General features: G+C 42.9%; 3 protein-coding genes across 4 annotated transcripts; 1 reads left to right on the top strand and 2 right to left on the bottom strand.

Moving 5' to 3' along the window:
* The first annotated feature begins 245 nt into the window (after window positions 1-245).
* pptc7a (protein phosphatase targeting COQ7 a) lies at window positions 246-7971 on the top strand. Its single transcript, XM_041041893.1, has 6 exons — window positions 246-850; window positions 2243-2422; window positions 4199-4397; window positions 6287-6410; window positions 6500-6629; window positions 6786-7971. The coding sequence occupies exons 1-6, from the start codon at window positions 649-651 to the stop codon at window positions 6842-6844; spliced, it is 894 nt and encodes a 297-aa protein (XP_040897827.1). The 5' UTR covers window positions 246-648; the 3' UTR covers window positions 6845-7971.
* Window positions 7972-9696: 1725 nt separating this feature from the next.
* Window positions 9697-16191, bottom strand: rad9b (RAD9 checkpoint clamp component B). The gene is made up of 11 exons (XM_041041892.1): window positions 16158-16191; window positions 15755-15825; window positions 15405-15542; window positions 15052-15166; window positions 14671-14770; window positions 14097-14203; window positions 13777-13883; window positions 12763-12827; window positions 12348-12470; window positions 10368-10560; window positions 9697-9834 (listed from the first exon to the last, which is right to left on the bottom strand). The coding sequence occupies exons 1-11, from the start codon at window positions 16189-16191 to the stop codon at window positions 9697-9699; spliced, it is 1191 nt and encodes a 396-aa protein (XP_040897826.1).
* A 235-nt stretch (window positions 16192-16426) lies between these two features.
* On the bottom strand, window positions 16427-18455 carry LOC121184877 (protein FAM216A-like). Of its 2 annotated transcripts, none has more exons than XM_041042789.1 (3): window positions 17507-18455; window positions 17253-17406; window positions 16427-17178 (listed from the first exon to the last, which is right to left on the bottom strand). In XM_041042789.1, the coding sequence occupies exons 1-3, from the start codon at window positions 17600-17602 to the stop codon at window positions 17009-17011; spliced, it is 420 nt and encodes a 139-aa protein (XP_040898723.1). In that variant the 5' UTR covers window positions 17603-18455; the 3' UTR covers window positions 16427-17008. The 2 variants fall into 2 exon arrangements, with proteins under 2 accessions (XP_040898723.1, XP_040898724.1); XM_041042790.1 differs by having other exon boundaries at window positions 17253-17379.
* Window positions 18456-18632: the final 177 nt, after the last annotated feature.

Below are 18632 nucleotides of genomic sequence, written 5' to 3'. Positions count from 1 at the left end.
TTTGCAAGAATTGTCTGTTTCCATTTACTTATTTAATGACACGTGAGTTTATTTTTTTCTTCTTTCTTCAAAAACCGGTAGCTGTTTTCAGATAATTTGTCCACGGACACATGTATCTACCCCTAAAACTTCTCAGCGCTCAGTTTTATTCCCTCTGAATACGACGATGCGGTGACTGAAAGCCTTATCTCCTTATTAGGAAACGTAGGTTGCGTAACGTCGGACGTCAGAGCAGTCACAAGACTAGCTAGCAGGAGCGGAGTGTGCGAAGCCACAGGGCAGCTGGTCCACATTTTGTGTTATGTAGGGTCTCAGAGGCAGAACTGGCACCATGGCCACGGACAAACAACATTCACGGGTCTTCTGGATTGGACGAGCGGACTGTTTTCTGTGAATTTCTTTCAGTTTGTACGGCGCAGGATTTAAGCTCCCCGAGGCGGTACTTCTTTCTACCTGCGGAAGGCATTGTCTGTGCGTGCGTGGCGGCTGTTGTTGTCGGCGGCAGCGTCTGGCTAGCTGAGCCGCACATCTCCAGCCCCGTTAGCAAGTTAGCAAGCCAACAAGCCAGCATTGTGTGCTTACATCGACGCTAAGCTAGCAGGGTTGCTAGCTTGGCCGGTTCGTGTGGTGGGAGCTGGTGTGTAGGTGATGTTGTCCGTGCTGTCGTACGGTAGACTGGTTGCCAGAGCTGTCATCGGCGGACTTTCTCAGACAGACAGCCGCGACTACAGCCTGGTGACAGCGAGCTGCGGCTTCGGTAAGGATTTCCGTAAAGGCATCTTGAAGAAAGGGATGTGCTATGGAGACGACGCGTGCTTCATTGCCCGACACAGATCTGCTGATGTTTTGGGTGAGGGTCTGATTTGTTTTCTGTAGAAACATCTCTCTCTGTAATATTGGCTATGACCGTGAATGACAGGTCAAAGGTCACCACCGTTACCTTACGGCTGAATTACCGGACTGCGCGTGTGACCACATTTTGTTTCATGAAAATATTATATAGCACAGAAGGCTCCCGGAAGTGCCCTCTGGATACTCTCACGTGGACTTATCCACTGCCAACATCACATCAGTATACCTCAATATTTGTTTTGTTTATTAGTACTGATCACGCAACACCCAGCTACATGTCTTTGTTATTAGTTGGCTTGATCCTGAACCTGTGGGTTCAGATTGTATGGGTTCATTCCTCAGACCAGCAGTGTCCTGAGTAAACAAAAACAATGCAAATTTTAAAGTCTGCTCTGTTGAGGATTGATTAAAGTGACTCTTAAGCACAAAAACCTTTAATCTCATCTAATGAACCTGTTATTGAAAACCTCTGAAGGACTGCAGCTCGACTGAATGTCCCTGTATAGTGACTTAATCAAGATGCACATGGAAACGTAACAATCAGGACATCCTTTCTCTAAGTTAGGTTATTACTGGAGGTTGATTTGTTGCAAAGTTGTGTATCTGCTTTGAGCAGGCCTGTTTCTGTGCTCTGGCACAGGCTGAGGAGACGCAGAGGGCAATCCTTGTATGGTCAGTGGAACAGATGCTGGTGTCCTGGGAGTAAGGAGACTGAAGTTTCCTTTCTAGGAAAATTTGACCAAATGCTCTTATGGGAACAAGTAGACTTATTAACTTACAAATCAGAGCATGTTCCTATAGAAAGATTAATGAAAGCTGCAGTTAAGGATTTTGTGCATTTAACTAAGGCTACAGAGTTTTAGTTTTTGAGAGAGAGACAAAATATATAATATGTAGATCTCAAATTCATTCAATTACATCAAATATAAAATAATTACATGTCTAGTGACATGTAATTACGTGAAATAACTGTGACATATGCCCAGAAGGACCATTTAACATCATCAGAAATAACTGAAAGTGTGACAGGTGATACAGTCTGTGACCGGTAAATTTTTTTTGTTTACTTTTTTTCTGTACTGGATGTCCTTTTTGCATCTTTGTGAAAGTGCCCATTGTTTTTCTGTATTGTGCAGCTGCATTGCATTGTTCTTGTGTCTCACTTGTGGAACAAGTCTGAGGAATGTCAAAAAGGATTACTGTGTTTCTGTGCTCGCTCTCACTTCAAATCTTTATTGTCTTAATGGGAACAATTAGTTCCCCGGTGGGGTTTAAAAGGCAGCACTGTGTACAATTCCTAATACAAATAGCAGTGAGGAGAAGGGCTTTTTGAAACTAAAATGAATAGAAAGTATTTGCAATCATTAAATCAACATCTTTCTGTTTTTAGGTGTGGCAGACGGGGTAGGTGGCTGGCGAGACTACGGCGTGGACCCATCACAGTTTTCAGGTACACTGATGAAGACATGTGAGAGGCTGGTGAAGGAAGGACGCTTTGTTCCCAGCAACCCTGTGGGAGTCCTCACGACCAGCTACTATGAGCTGCTGCAGAACAAAGTGCCACTGCTGGGTGAGTGAAGCCACTGGAAACACAGGGTTCCAGTGTTCAGAGACAGTCATGCCCACTTACATTAGATTTAAAGGCACGTTAAGGCAGAGCGGACTGTATGGTTCTGTGAATAAATATTCCTGCTTCTAACGAGGAAAAAGCTCCATTATGCCTGGCACATGTCCACTGCCTGGTACCTAAGCACAATATGCAAGACTGCTCAGGTCTCCTTTTCTGAAGCATTCATATTAAACACGTCATCATGGGACTACAGACTCTTCCCAGTTCTCTTTCTCAATGCCTCTCACCTTGTTTAAAAGCTCACTAAACTAATTTAGAGCATCCTAAGCCAAAGCCGTGCACTCTGCTGCCCATGTATGTCGATCTAGTGTGAAGACGTAATGTGCCTGCCCATGAAACAGTTCATTTTCCATGTGGTTTGGATCGGAGTACACCATGTAGGGCTAGGTTGTTTACTTCCGTCTGCTTAGTTTAGTGGTGGCTGGATGGAGATTTTTGCATCATGACTCAGAGAACAGCCAGATCCCATTAAGAAGTCCGGGGAATGTCCCAAGTCCTGACCTGCCCCATGCAGTTCACTTCCAGGATCCCTTTCCTCCTTCGCACCACTTCCCGACAACAAAGTGTGCACAAACATGTAGCATCAGCGAGTCAGAATCAGCAAACGAATGTGTTAGGAACAGATCTCTGTCTCTGTGAGTTTCAGTACTTTTCCACCCCGTTATCACATGTGCGGGCAGGGGAAACAACACTGTATTGTGCTGTTACTTCACGGCAGAGGGAACGTTCCTGAGGCCGACTCTGTGTGTAATTGTACTGCAGGAGGGAAACTGGAGAAGAAGGGGAGTGAGTCACAGTGCGTGAGGGGTTTTGAAGGTTGATCCCAGAGAGCATATTTTGGTGTGCCAGATGAATCACCAGCAGGGTGTGGCCGCACGCTGTCTGCCTGTTTCACTAGCTCATGTTTCCTCTTCGCCATCTCCCAGATGGTGAAACTCCAAAAATTATTACAACTGATTGTGGTACGTCAAGTTTGTGTATTCAGAGTAACCTCATTCACGTGTCTCCCAAACGCACTTTCAGATAGGTATCTTTCCATGAACGTAGAGTCCTTTCCTCAGCTGTTGAAGGTCAAGAGAAAGAGACTGGTTTTATTTTGTCTGCAGCTTTGTTTTCATCCAGACATTTTTATGAAAACTGTGTACGAAAGTAGAAAACCTACAGGGTACATTTTGAGACGCCACAGAAGGAAAAGCACAGGTGTAAATAATGAAATGAATGATGGCTGGATTCCAATTGGCTGATTCAGTTTCAGGGTCTTGATATTGTTCATGCTGGTCCATGATCACACTGTCATGGTTTAGTGGGACAGTTGAATAGAACAGCCATTTTAAATGTCATTTGTAACACCTGCTGTTTTCCTACAAGTCAAAATATTTGCTGTGAAAAAGGACTCGCAAACGACTTTTACCGACACGCCTTTGTGAATGATAACTGATGCTGCTATGTTTGCTCCCAAATATTATTTACCCATCATGACCTGATCCTGAAATGTCCTGTGTACTGGTGGTTCCATGTTATAACAACTTGCCATGGCTGTCGCCTGCAGCGAGGGCGTGATAATAATGCCAAACACATAATGTGCCCTAAAGAGTTTCCATTTTCAAAACATCAATTCTTGCCGTACTGTTTAGTTTAGTCATGAATGTGGTGCCTGTGATGACGATTACACTCTAGCATGTATGTGTGTGTGTGTTTGCGTCTGTGTGGGTGCAGGCAGTAGCACGGCCTGCATTGTGGTTTTGGACCGGCAGAGTCACCGCCTGCACACAGCCAACCTGGGAGACTCCGGCTTCCTGGTGGTCCGGGGAGGGGAGGTGGTCCACCGCTCAGACGAGCAGCAGCACTACTTCAACACGCCCTTCCAGCTGTCCATCGCTCCCCCGGGGGCTGAGGGGGCCGTCCTCAGCGACAGGTGAGACACCCAGCCTCCAACACAACCTCGTACATCTGCTGCAGTCGCATCTGAATGGGTCTGTTGGGGGACAGCACATTCAGGGGGGTATGTACTTAATAGTTAATGGAACAGATGTGATAAAGCCCTTCACATCCTTATAACAATACAGATCACATGCACACAGAACAAAGGCGCTTAGCTGTAATACACTGCTGTGCAGAACATTGTGTCGTGCCTGTGTCCCTCACATGCAGCAGTGTTTAGTGAATGTAGCCACTGTGCTGTGTTGAGCTGTGTGTGTGACAGTGTGTCAGGGGCCACGTGCTGCTCTGTCTCGTTAGCGTGGTGTGCCAAGCAGCAGCACCGTAGACGTCAGTAGACTGCAGGGCGGGCGCTGGATGTTTGCCAAGCTTTTCCTCTCACCTGGGTCAAAGTCTGTGTGGGCTGATGGGCAAACTGAAGAGTCCACAGCCAGTCCTGCACCAGCAGCCTCAGCCACCTTTTCACTGGCTCAGTCTTGATTTCACCTGTGCTACAGAATGAGATGACACTTTCTTTTTCATGTGTGCATTTTAGTCATTTAGCTGAAGGATTTACACAGTGATTTACACTGAGTGCAGCGCACTAAGCTTCCAATCCTAGATCACTAACATAGCAACGAACAGAAAAGAGTGCAAGGGTCAAAACTGAGGTGCATAAACAACTTTCATGTGACAGAAGAATATAAGAAGGGTTTGGAAAATACACATTGCAGCATGTTGATGTAATAGAGGGAGATTCACCTCTAGAAGACATAAGTTTTCAAGTTCAACATGCAGTGAATATTTATTATTAAAGCTTGGTGGGCACATTCTGACAGTAATACTGCAGTAATTTACAGGCTATAAGTGAATAGTACGGCTGTAGCTCTAGTTGTCCTGCATTATGCTGATCTGCATTCATATCACATGGCCGGAGACTTTTCTTCAGAATTAGAACCGACTGATAATCAGACACTTCAGAGGTGTCAGTGAATAATTATCTAAAGTGTGTGTTCTTGGCATTTGGCTCATGGATGTGTTAAACAAAGGATGATGAATTCAAACATGGCATTTCATTCAGTCCAATCACAGCTGCTCATCAAATATAAATGCAGAAAGGGTTTGTCCCATATGCACGTCACCTCCCATATGGCGTGTGTGATACTGTCCTACCTGTCTGCTGGGAAAAGTTTTACAGTCATCTTTTTGTGGGAACTGAAATATCAGGTGCATCAGAATCACAGCACAGGACAGGCTGTTCCTGGAAGCTTTGGCTCCATGTGTCGTGATGCAGGCCAGACAGTTTGTAATGAATAACATTCATGACTGGCTGGAGGCTGTGCGGCAGGGTAAGGGCATCTTCCTAGAAGCAAACTTGACACTGGCAGACTAACACGATTCCTCCCTATGTGTATTTGTAGCACCCATCATTATAATGGTAGTGCCTTTCATTGGACCTGATGTTCTTTCCAACCCCCCCCATTCTTTGAATTTAGCCTCATACATCACATGATTAAGTCTCTGTAGCCAAGGTGAAATATCAGTAACAACTGGGAGTCTAGCTTGTCAGTACATCTTCCCACTGGGCTGACTAATCTGCTGTAATCGCTGAGTATCCCCCGAGTAGAAGAAAGGCTGGGTCAGAGGTTCAGATTAATCTATCAGGTCAGCCGGGACACATTTCCTGTATAGGGGTGTAAATCGGGAGAGGGTTAGGGAAGGGAGAGAGAAAAACTTTAAATAGGACAAATTCATGCAGTCACAGCTTATTACTTTGGATTTTTAGCAAAAAAACAAACAAACACATTTTAAAAATGAATCACTTGAATTACCAAAATCATTGCAATTAGCGTTCTCTGCCTGACTCCACTGTGTCTGTGCCTTCAGCCCCGACGCCGCAGACAGCTCTTCCTTCGATGTCCAGCTGGGTGACATCATCCTCACCGCCACTGATGGGCTCTTCGACAACATGCCCGACTACATGATCCTGCAAGAGCTGAAGAAGCTCAAGGCAAGTCACAAACAGGTTTGCTGGTGGAAATGGAGTCAGAAATATGTCTGGGATACAAACTTCATGCCTGCATTGTTTTTGGTCCTCAGAACACAAATTACGAGAGCATCCAGCAGACCGCCCGCAGCATCGCAGAGCAGGCCCATGTACTGGCATACGACCCCAACTACATGTCACCTTTTGCACAGTTTGCCTGTGACAACGGGCTGAATGTAAGAGGTACGTCTCAGTGGCACCTGAATCACATGGAAACCGATGCTTCTTCTTAGATACATAGGTGGAAAATTGTGCATGAGGTGAATATTTTCTAGGTACAAAATGTTAAAGCAATATTTTTGAGCACTATCCTAACACGACACTGTTCTCATTGTCCAGGAGGAAAGCCAGATGACATCACAGTGCTGCTGTCCATAGTGGCAGAGTACACCGACTAGAGTCCGTGTGGAGCTGTGACACAGGGGCATCTGCCTCTGCAGGTGACGGACTGCTTTGATTCCTGCTGGCCAGGAAGAAGGACTAATGTCACATGCTTCCCCCGCATCCGCTGGTTCTACTCTGCCTGAACCCCCAACTGACCATCACCCCCTTCAACCCCCTCCCAAAAAAAAAAACTCCTACATGCGCACTTCTCTGTGATCGTATACATCAGAGAGTGGCTGAATAAAGAGGAGCAGAGGCCTGACACGTCCCCTTGGCCAGGCTGCAGTGTTGGCATCTTTGCAGTGTTCCAGTGCTCAGTGGATAATCCCATTGCCCGGGATAAGCAGCCGTTGGGCACGTTGGAGATGAGGATCCTGTCTGACGAGGATGAGTCGTCTTTCTCTGATGGGTGGTGAGGGCAGGGAGGAAGTTGGGTTTCAGAGATGGGGGCAGATGTAACCAGGCGGTAGGTATTAGACTGTTAAAGTGGCCCCACGCTGGGGTGCTAGAAGGGAAAGAAACAGTCCACCAGTAGTGTCAAGAAGGGAAGTGCACAGGAAATGGCAGCATTAGGGCTTAATTAATGGGCTACCTTGTGCAAGCAGATGTTCTTCAAAGGGCCTGAAACCTTGTATGTGTGTGCAGGGAGCATACGTTGGATATAGGAAATGACTGGTGTGCTGTTCTGGCATGTTTTGTTAAATGTTTGCAAAAAAAAAAAGTAGTGTATGTGACATTTATACATCTGTGGTTAGTTTCCTGGGGCAGATTGATCCAATAAGACTTCATGAAGAAGAGCGGCAGCTGCCTTTTCCATAACCAGTGCAATTCACGTCTTGCACACATTTTGTTACTTCATGGGAAAAGTAATTTTTAGTTCAAAAGTCTCTCGAGATATATATTGTCAACTGATGCCCTCCCTTTAATCTCACAGCTGCTGCTAAAGTCTTGATTGTGATTACAAGTGATGTGTGTATGAACATGTGTTTGGTTGATGAATGTACTCACATGCTTGTCAGTGTGTCTATTGCTAGTGTAGTGAGTGTGTATGACGCGGATGTGAAGGCTACAGACTTCTCCATATCCACTGGGCTGATTTGGTCTTGCAGCCTTAAAACGCACAAGCTTAAGAAGCATATCTAAGTTGGTCAGGTGACCAAATGTATTTTTGTAACTTCTTTGTTCAGTGGGATTGTGGGATTGTTTGGACTGATCACTGCATCGGAGTAGCTTTAGAAACTGGTGTTCACAATCAGCGTTTCCTTTTCTTTCTCCCGTCTGCTGTAGAGCCCCAACGGCACATTCACAAAGTCAGGTCACTGCAGGTTTCAAGTGAAAAATGGTCATTATGTTTCCATTACATAACTACAGACAGCAACTTTTACCCATAGTTCAAAATATGTCTTTGTAAAATCCATATTCAGTGTAGTGTCATGATGATGTGCCTTGTATCAGGTGTTGTTGATACTGGCAGAAATGTCCATAATTCTTTAAACGCCCGACCACGTGCCAGGTCCCGAGCACAAAGCCTGAAACTGTTAAGTTAGCCATAAGAGACAAAACAGCTTTCCCATCATGCCCTGCTGTCTTAACACTAGGTCTTTTCACCTACAGCATGTTCAACCTTTTTTCTCCTGAAATCTGCTTCTCTGCACTCAGTCAGGAGCGTAGGAATAGAGATAAAGCCATCCTGTGCTTAGAAAATCCTCCCCGTGAGTCTTCAGATCACTGTTTACAATCTGCACTGTGTAATGGACTGTTTCCCTACTTCATCTGACAAGTTCACACTGGAAGACTTCAGTGTCAGGTGTCATTTTGAAACAGGCACGGAAGAGAGGATTAAAGCAGAGAGAGCGGTGAATGGTCAAAATGTGAGTTTGAATTATTACAGCACTGAGGACAATCTAAGCAGCCTTAACAATGTTACAAAGCAATTCTCCCAGTCAGATGCTAATACCACTGTCAGCTCTGTGGTTCCTGCTTCCTGACTCATACCTGCCCTGACACTCTTCCCTGTCGTTTCCCATCGACTTCATCTTTCTCTACTTTGTTACAACAACAGCATGTGTCTACACACCCACACACAGGTGTGTGTGTGTGTGTGTACATATATATAAATAAGCTCTGTGATCTAAGCTCTGTGAAGAAACATTTTCAAATCTGTACAATATATAAATAAAGGGTATAGTATTTATTATCCTGCTGTGTTTGATGGCTGTGATATAAACATAAACCTGCAGCTGGTTTGTACAACACTATCTGTTACATCTGTTACAGTATTGAAAAGTACATTCAACAGGCATTTTCTTCACAGCTGATGGCTACATGTGTTTTTCCACACGACACATTTAACTCTGCACCCACAGTGTTTACCTCTCTGAATTCAGGCTTTTGTGCAGACCTGAAAAAAGATAATGCTTGAGAACAGCGTGTACCATTTGTGTGTACTGCCCCACATTCTGACGTCAGACATACTACCATCAGGTGTGGCATCTTCTAGCTGATGTTTTCACAGACCAGACTTTTTTTTTTTTTCCAACACACACATACACACACACACACACACACACACACACACAAAAACTGCTAAAAAACACATTAACAGATAAATTCCTTCATAAATAATAATCTTAAATACATTCTCTTCAATTTCCAACCAAACACTGAGGGGAAACTTAACACTTTGAAAACAGCTGAAACAAGCAAAGCAACATTTGAGCTATGGAGAAAATGCTTAAAACCTACTTAAAAAGCAAAGTATACTAAATATAAATTCATTCAGATCATCACAAATCCTTCTAACTACAGCTGAGTGTTGTGTTCCTACTTTTGGCAGCAGCACAGAAAGTCAAGATGAGCTGTGTTCTCAAAGTGTAGGACTTCTTGTGTAGTCTTCTTCCATGTCCTCCTCCATGTCACTGTAACATGCCAAAACAGGTGGTCTATCAGCACGTCCATCACTGTCCTGCTCTGAAGACAAGGCCCTGAACAGGAGAGAGCAGATCTACAGGGAAATAGACGACACAGGTTAATATAAAACAGGGTTTTATTATCTCAGGACTGAGCTGCACTTTCCTTTTAATTTATTTTTTATTACTTTTGGATTTGAGCTGAATTAGTGTTCTAAACTAAATGCTCAGTGCTGTAATAGAAAATATGAGTTCTGCTTCAGGTCACCAGAAACTGGTCTGACAAGATGATATTCATCTCTTGATATAGCAAAATAATAGAAGGCTTTGGCAGCGATTCCAACAAAACAGATCAGTTCATTATGGTGAGACAGAACACAGGCTCCCCATCTCTCACATCCAGTGTCACCTTGCTTGTCTACTTCAGTCATACCTCATATGGTGAGACATTATGGCTCTTTGGGCGTACTTCCCAGTAGAGGTTCAAGTAAAACACTAGAGGCCCTCTAGCACTTCACAATGCCATCCAGCCCTGTTGAGGCTGTAGAGCCTGCAAGCCTCAGGGAACAAACAGAGGCCATGTGGAGATCCAGGTGAAAATTAAAAACCAACAGGAAGCTCTTGTTACCGTAGTGGAAGCAGGAGTTGCACTGAGTCCGTCAAGCTCATCAGCGTGAGGCAGGAGCTGCATCAGAGCAGGTGGGCTGATTACAGGGCTGCCCTGGCTGGATGCGATCAGCTCCATCACAGCAGGAATATCCTGTGGCTTACTGCTGTCTGCCTCATATGACACCACAGGTGCAGCAGTGGCATCTGCACACCTGAGAGCACACACACACACACACACACACACACACACACACACACACACACAACACACTCATCTCCATGGCAAGCTGTTGATGATTTTATCATCCGGAGCTAATGATCGGTTCCTGACCGGGAATAACAGTCATAACACTATGTGCAAGCTAAGTGTGGTGCACAATGTCTCCTTCTATAGAAGGAAAATAACAATTCTGTTCCTATACAGACAACACAGTGAAGCCACAGTGTGTCTCAGTGACATCTGACTCCTGAGCATTATCACTGAGCCTGGTGAGGAGCTGTGAAGTATTGGTTACACTGGCATGTCTGACGGAGGAAGTGGAGATGGCGATAAAGCAATGAAATGGCAAACTAAGAGGCAGTGAAAAGAAGTAAATAAACACCAGAGAGGAAATTCCACACAACACTAATGACTATAAGGCTTAAAAAAAAAAAACTGGCAATCTTTTTGGACAACTCTCACAGGAAAAGGTGCAGTTTCTGGGGAACATTTAAACATATTTTTGTTGCCGTCAAGGATGAAATTGTGTTTTGTTTTTTACAGAACTTCACATAAAGACAGAGACATTAATATTAGAATAGAGCTCAAACCACTTGTAGTTTGTGTATGAGGTGTTGAGTAATATCTTGATAATAGAAGTGTCACATAAAGCAACCAGGATGATGATTCTTACATTATTACCAACTTTTGTGGTGCTTTTAACATAGTGTAGTATGTTCAGATTTCATGGGAATATTGAGAGCATCATGAATATCTACCTTCATAAAGACATTTGTGAACAGGGCTTGTAGCTCTACATCAACTGTCACTTAAAGTGGCCTTAAGCACAATGTGAGCGAACATAAACAACCCTACGTATGTAACCACACTACATGTCATCAACCTCAGAGAAGCAACCAGACCAGAAGTGCAGAGAGGAAGAAGAAAAGAGAGCAAGCTGGTTATAAGTCTCCAGACAACCTCAGGCTTCATAGTTATACTTCAAAAGACCCTGAGGCAGAAGGCAAGCAAGTTTTGTTTAGAGCGTGCCATGAATAACAAAAATGCACCGCATACATTCAGAAACAGGCTGGATGATTCATGGCAAAACAGAAAGTAAAAGTTAAGGAGTGCAGGTTGTTATTGAGTTGCTGAGCCGTGGGGACAGGAGCGCTGAAAAACTGCCTGCTCATCAGGTCAGCGAAGTCTCTGCAGACTCCCAACAGTGCACACAGGCAAACCAAACTACAAATGACCCAGATGTTCAACAGTACAGCTGGGACTGGTGCGACGAGATCCACCAGAGCCCAAAGAGCGGTACAACAGAGTGTGAGGGGGAGAGAGTAAGCAGAGCAGGACAGTGACACTGGCAGGGCAGCCAAACAGGCTAGCATAGCGGAGATGAGGGGATTACAGGACGTCACACTGACAGGCTTCTAACCTAACCCCACGTGTCCTGGGCTTGCCCTATTTATCTCTGTTACAGACACAAGGCTGGTTGCTGTAACACTGCACCCTCTTAGGAAGCTAAAAACAGCCAGTGAGGACAAACCGCCGTGACTGAGGCCAGGAGAGAAGCTCAGGTAGAGCTCCTGTGGGAAGATTCAATTATACTCTCTAATAGATCTGAGAAACTGGGCCTACAAAGACTTCAGCTGTGACAAGGACGCTGCCTGGTCGAAGTAACAAGAAAATAAATCTTACTCTTATCTGCACCACTGTGCTGATGGTACAACAAATCCCAGTTATTGCAAACAGGACTAAAAGCAGCGTGACTAGAGACAACATAGTGTCTGTTACCTGGGTGTAATGGGGGCCGGGGTATCTACAGGCTGAGAGGGGCCCCTGTTTTCAGTGTCGATCAGAGTAGCCAGCACCACAGTGGCCTCCAGCACCATGTCCTCCACAAAGAAACACACAGGCCTGCAAAGAACATCAGTAATACATTGATAGATATCTGGCAGTGACGGAAACCTAATGACTCCACCTCTTGTTAAAAACACCAGTATGTGTTTCAAAACCTCAGCATAACTGGTCACATGGTGAAAGGGACTGTAATATAAATCAGACTGATCGGACACAGACACAACAGTTTACTGCATTCTGAGGTTTTCTGGTGTTAGTGACGCACTCAGCTTGGAGCGCCTGTGGTACACAGACTGATGTTGGTCTCTGTAACTGGAGAGATGAATGCCACTCAAGCTAAGACACTTACTTTCCTGCAGCACTGAAGTGGATCGACACTGGAAGGCAATGTGCCTCTGCAAAGGACAGAAAACCCTGGAAAAACAGAACAGTATCACCTGACCGGCAAAAACTGTGACATGCCTGTTTGCCTCCATTTCATGACCAAAACATTTTTACAGCTGATCATTTTGAGGGTTTTGTTGTGGCATGTTTACAATGATCGGGCTAAAGAAAAATAACAATGCCTGAGTAAATTGAGGTCAACTAAAACTTAAAGCCTGGTTTCTAATCCTTCCAAACCCGATTTTCCCAAACCGACAAGAACAAGACTACTGGGCTGGCTAATGAGGAGCCTCACAGCAGGGAGTCCAAGAAACATTCCAAGACATTAGGGACAAGAGTTGTGGGTGTTAATTCAGGTCAAGTCTCATTAACTGGACTAACATAAAGACTGTTTATCCAAATTTCCAAATGGCCAACCATTTGTTTTCTAAGCTGAGACAGAAGACAGTATTGTCATTTACACACTGTAACAAACTGCTTTGGATTACTGAGCACACCTCTCTCAAAATGACATATTTCTCAAATATCCGATGTTTTGCTGTTACTCAAAATATAAAGAGTTTGAGACTTAAGTTGAACCAGCCCTTAAATACAAACACATCCCTGCTTAGCTTGAACGTTACGCATTTCATAATGAACCAAGTAATGTGCAGCCTATAATTTCTGGAACTCATAACTTTTACTTTTTCTGTGTAGTGGTATAACATGCGTCACTTAGGTCACAGTATCTTTGCTATAAAGATGAATCACACTGCTGAGGGGAAAGTTCACATGAAAGCGATACAGAGAGCCGGGTGCAGAGGCCTCAGGACACTTGAGTATCCAGAATACAGGACCAGAAATATGACCTGCTGGACATGAACTGCTCCTGATGAGCCAGTCACACACACATACTCTCTGCATACACACACATAAGGATACACACACATAATATTCTCATGTGACAGGATAAAGGGAGCCCCCAAAATAACCCTGTTACCCTCAGCTCCTTCAGACAGAAGGTTATGTCCGAGTCCACTCCGACCTGAAAGTAGTCAAACTCGTCTGGGTGTAAGGACATCTCAGTGTGCATCATCTTCATATGATCTGTGACAGAAGCACATCCAAGTCAAACAGTGTCTCACATCCAAGTCAAACTGTGTCTCCGCACAACATTTTTAGAGTTTGTTTTAATGTGGCTGAATAAATAAAAATTATGCAGTATTTGCATTATCAGGTTAGGTTTGTAAACTGTCAACCTCAAAGCCGGTGCAGCGCAGTATTGTCCTGGGCCTGAGCCACAGTGTAATGTTAGCTCACCATTTCCCCCGTCATAGTAATTTCTCAGGCTGACTCTCAGAGGTGTCATGGACAGAGTGATTTCCTCCTGAGACACAGGGAAAAGCATCACCATGTCACCAAGAAGCCTGCAGAGGTAGAGAGTAGAACAAATGCAAACCCTATCAGAAACAAACGAGGAATGAGCAGAGAGCCTCACTTTAACGCTGTGTTACTGATGCTTTTCCCAAGACTATACACTTGGAGGTATTAATGTTTATGTCCTAGTCAGTCATGCAGATTAAACCAAATTGCACTGATCAGAAGGTAGACGTGCATTTCAGGGGATTCATCTGACTGCACAGAGTTAGCTGAGGGAACAAAACACTGTCAACACCCATTCTCTCTCCACAGACCTTAATTTACAGTAAATCCATTGTCATGAACAGAAGAGGTTAAAGATCCATTTTTAAAGTCTTAAGATAACAAAGACTGCACACACTTAAAAGGGTTCCTATTAAATCTATTAAATTAAATGTGCCTTTGAAGTTTATGTGCTGCGTTTGTAACAGGATGTGCGGGCTCTAACTTGATAACAGAATACTGAGGCGCTAACCTGGCAGGTGCCTTAAGCACATTGGGACAGAGGTGTGAGTCAAACACTGCCTGCAGAGCCTCACTTTCCTGGAAGCGGAGGTTGTGGGTCTTGGTGATGCCTATCACAAAGGCAGACATGATATTTGCAGCACACTGCCACCAAGTGTTGATAATATGCAATACAGTCTCTGCAGCATAGTGATAATAAAGGTCATTCTGATGAAAGTAAATTCAACATTTACAGGAAAAAGTTCTATTAGTTTCTAGGAGTCCACTAAAAAAAGCAAAGCAAAAGCTTTACACTTTACAAGCAAACAGGTTTCTAGAAATCCTAATTCTTTCCTTTACCCACAGCTATTTTTAGTTGGCATTATTTGGCACAAAATCTAATGTCACCTACCATGTCTGCAGAAAAACTGGATTATGACTCGGTCACTGGGAGTGCTGATTGATATCTGACATCGTTCCACATTACGCTCAATGGAAGTCAAACACCGGAAAAGTGGTAGCACAGACTTAAAAACAAAGAGATCTATTTTGGACAAAACTCTCATCATTGTTTTAGCATTGTAATAACAGACACTTTAATGGAAAAAAAAAATGTGTGCCTTTGTTCAGTTCTGGTTTCATTAGACTCCCTAAGTCCTAATCCTACCACTACCCTCTCCTATATCCTCAAAAACACTAGTATTTGTGAGATGGGACGTCACTTTGAGCTCTGCACAAAATGAATAAATGATATGACACGTTTACCTTCATTACTAGTTTACATTTGATGGTTTCACTGCCCTGCTCCGATCCTGAGCCCAGGCTGTAGTGCTGGAAGAACAGTGGCGAGAATAGGAAGCAGGTATATGCAGAATGAGCAGTGTTCACTGATCTCAGTGCCAGCTGTAAGACAGAGGGATTCAGTTTAGATGAAGATGGCTGATACTGTTGACTGAGAGGGAGAAAGGTGGTGACAGGGACCCAACACCTAAGAGGCCTCATCCATTTAATTAAAAAAATAAAAAATAAAAAAAGACAGAGAGGAAGGGCCTAGTAATAAAATAATTTACCGAAAAATCAAGAAGATAATCCAACTATCAGTCGGTGCTGCTCACCCCTTTAGCCATGGGATCCAACCACAGCTCCTCTCCAATCCGCGACAGGGCATGAACAGCCTTTCCAAATACTGTAACACAAGGAGCCACCGGAGGTCAAGGCTAGCAAGATTTCTGTTTACACGTATTATTAAAATTTAAAATCTCTTTGTTCAATATAAAGGGGCTGAAGTGCCAGTGGGCCTTGCCTGAAAAAAGTGTCTCAAACGTCTCAAAAATGTGTTGAAAAAGTAAATTAGCAATAATTTAGCTAGCATCACCAGTGAGAAGCTAAGTTAAGCTACATTAGCCAAGCGAGCAGCGTCTTATAATGTTTTCATAAATCTCACGTGATTTGCCACAAATTATACACGACTTAGTTTTTAAATTATTCAATTTTTTAACAAAAAATTTGACCTTCTACCTTTTACACCGTTTCCTTCGAGGACACACTTCATGTTTGCTGTTCGTTAAACTCGGGAGCTCGGCCAGGGGCAAACAGCGCGAGGCAGATGCTATAGGAGGCAAGACTCCACGTGCTAATTAGCTTAGAAAAACCGGTTTTGATATACGGGCTAATTTAGCTTGAAGGTACGCCTCCCCAGCCACATGTAAAATTTAATAATTTTATTCCCTTGAAGAAATGGTCTTTATTTATTGGTTTATTTAACAGGGACAGTGGATAATGCTATTAATACACCACAAACAGCCAAAAGGCTTTTTTTTCATCTATGGTACCTGGACAGATGTTAAGAGACACACTAAAAGTAATATGAATAAGCTATTAAAATAGTTAACACGCATGCAGAACAATAATAAATATAAAAAAAATAAAATGAATGCTGGAAAGCATGTTACATTTTCAGATATCAGTTAAACATAATTGTATTGATCATAGCCTCAAACGAGCCCCACTAAATCATAGAATAATGCTTTCTTAAAACAACAAATCATTGGAAAGGAAACTGTGCATATACATTATGACTCAAAAGAATAGCCAATATTACAATCCAACATTTATTATTGTATTAATAGCCTGATGAAGAACAACTAGACATCCAAAAAAGAACTAGAACTGTAAACACAGTAGTGTTTGTAATATGTGTAGGTGTCTCTATAAGACTATAGCTGCATGCCACCTTTGTTTAGGGACATTAAAAGTCAAAAGTATTTGAAAAACTGCAACAACACACGTTGATACAAAGATCAACATAAACTCTCACTATAACATTATTAAAACCTTCACAAAAGGAAAACAATTTGCTGTCATATCCGTCATTTGTTGACTATTTTTGGAAATATGACATCAGAATTAGCTGTGCTGCTGCCTTTCCTCTGCCCTAGTGGCTTTGCCCTTGCCTCCTCATCCTTGTCTGCATCCTTTGTCAACATGCTACTTTCATGTTGATGATCCCCATACCTCCTCCTGCAGGTGGGATTCTGGCCTAGGTGATACAAAACACAACATGAGATGGATGGCAGTGGTCAAAGTTTATGTTTGAGACATTTAGATACACACCTGAATGAACACACGTGTGCAGCACATTGAGGTAGTGCTGCTTCATCTGTCGTCTCATGTGCTCTGTACTGTAAACATTTGCTATACTGCAAAGATAGCGTCTCTGTCCAGCAGTAAGGGCAGGGTGCTGGGGTAGAGAGAAGGACTGGTGTGACTGCACATGGTAAAAGGACAGTAACGTTATTACATATACATACATACCATAGTTATATCATTCAAACCATCTTAAAGCCCCAGACATGACTAATGGTTACCTGTAAGAAGGGTGCAGACATCATAGATTTGGGAATGTGTATAGTCTTCATGTGCTGGCCACCTGCAGACACATTTATGTGTGTTCCTCTGTACATCTTCCTCACTTGCTGACCGGGTAAACACTCAAGGCCTGACAAAAGGAACGTGTAACAAAACAAAGCCTCAATTCTGACAGTTTAGGTCATCTGTGGTTTTATTTATGCTGCACATTTTAAGAATAACTCTCTTTACTGGAAAGTGTTTTCATTTTAGTGTATCATAGCACACATTACTGACTTGTGCACCAAGATCAGATTTCATCTGTTAAATGTATGGGTAGAAATAAAATATTTTAAAAGCGGTTGTGCATCCACCTGCGCGTTATATTCATGTGTGTGACTTCACTATGTAAAAAAATGCTATTAATTAATTACTGTACTTAAGTAAAGTTTTGAGGTGCTTGAACACTACTTGACTATTTTTGTGTTGTGCTACAGTTCAGAGGAAAATATTGTACTTTTGAATGCATATTTATTTTACAGCTATACAGGTAGTTATTAATATTTTACATTAAAAAGTTATCATCAGCCCCCAAAATTCAATTTATTAACAAATCAGTCGTAAAGTTCCTGAAATTAGCTCCAGCTCAAGTAGCTACATTAAAATGTAGCCTATAGGCTGATGTATCTGTAATAACAATGATAATCTTGTGTACTTATAAACTGAAAAAGGGTCGTTCTGCACAAAAAGTACTTTTTGTAATTCAAGTATATTTTTCTTGCAGTAATTTTGTTTTAAACTTCATTTACAAATTTGAATGCAGGACTTTTACTTGTTTTACTTTAGATAATAGTCATTTAAAATTGTGGTATTACTATTTTCACTTAAGTTAAAGAGCTGAACACTGAATACTGTCATCACAGGAAATGAGATGAGGTCATTACACTGCGAATAAGAGGTTCAGTTAAGTCTTTAAAGAGAAAACAAACACCTGCACCTGCAGACGAATTTACATTCAAACAATCCAGCTTCAGTTATTCAAGAATGAAAAACAGGTTTATTCATATTTCAAGTTGGCATTTGAAAGAGCGATTAACTCACCATCCGTGCATCTGTTGTTCGACTCTGCAGACCTGAAAACCAAGA

The sequence above is a fragment of the Toxotes jaculatrix genome, chromosome 7, assembly GCF_017976425.1.
Source record: "Toxotes jaculatrix isolate fToxJac2 chromosome 7, fToxJac2.pri, whole genome shotgun sequence".
Classification (NCBI taxonomy): Eukaryota; Metazoa; Chordata; class Actinopteri; family Toxotidae; genus Toxotes; species Toxotes jaculatrix.
This window is presented reverse-complemented; position numbering and strand designations above follow the sequence as displayed.

What these genes read in the sequence shown, in the direction of transcription:
- pptc7a (XM_041041893.1), top strand. Translation starts at nt 649, where the DNA reads ATGTTGTCCGTGCTGTCGTACGGTAGACTGGTTGCCAGAGCTGTCATC. An exon ending in CAGATCTGCTGATGTTTTGG is followed by an intron (nt 851 to 2,242) that starts GTGAGGGTCTGA and finishes TTCTGTTTTTAG; the next exon opens with GTGTGGCAGACGGGGTAGGT. An exon ending in GGGGCCGTCCTCAGCGACAG is followed by an intron (nt 4,398 to 6,286) that starts GTGAGACACCCA and finishes CTGTGCCTTCAG; the next exon opens with CCCCGACGCCGCAGACAGCT.
- LOC121184877 (XM_041042789.1), bottom strand. Translation starts at nt 17,602, where the DNA reads ATGTACAGAGGAACACACATAAATGTGTCTGCAGGTGGCCAGCACATG. An exon ending in TGTCTGCACCCTTCTTACAG is followed by an intron (nt 17,407 to 17,506) that starts GTAACCATTAGT and finishes TACCATGTGCAG; the next exon opens with TCACACCAGTCCTTCTCTCT. An exon ending in GCACACGTGTGTTCATTCAG is followed by an intron (nt 17,179 to 17,252) that starts GTGTGTATCTAA and finishes TGTATCACCTAG; the next exon opens with GCCAGAATCCCACCTGCAGG.
- rad9b (XM_041041892.1), bottom strand. Translation starts at nt 16,191, where the DNA reads ATGAAGTGTGTCCTCGAAGGAAACGGTGTAAAAG. An exon ending in CGAAGGAAACGGTGTAAAAG is followed by an intron (nt 15,826 to 16,157) that starts GTAGAAGGTCAA and finishes CTTGTGTTACAG; the next exon opens with TATTTGGAAAGGCTGTTCAT. An exon ending in TGGATCCCATGGCTAAAGGG is followed by an intron (nt 15,543 to 15,754) that starts GTGAGCAGCACC and finishes TCTGTCTTACAG; the next exon opens with CTGGCACTGAGATCAGTGAA.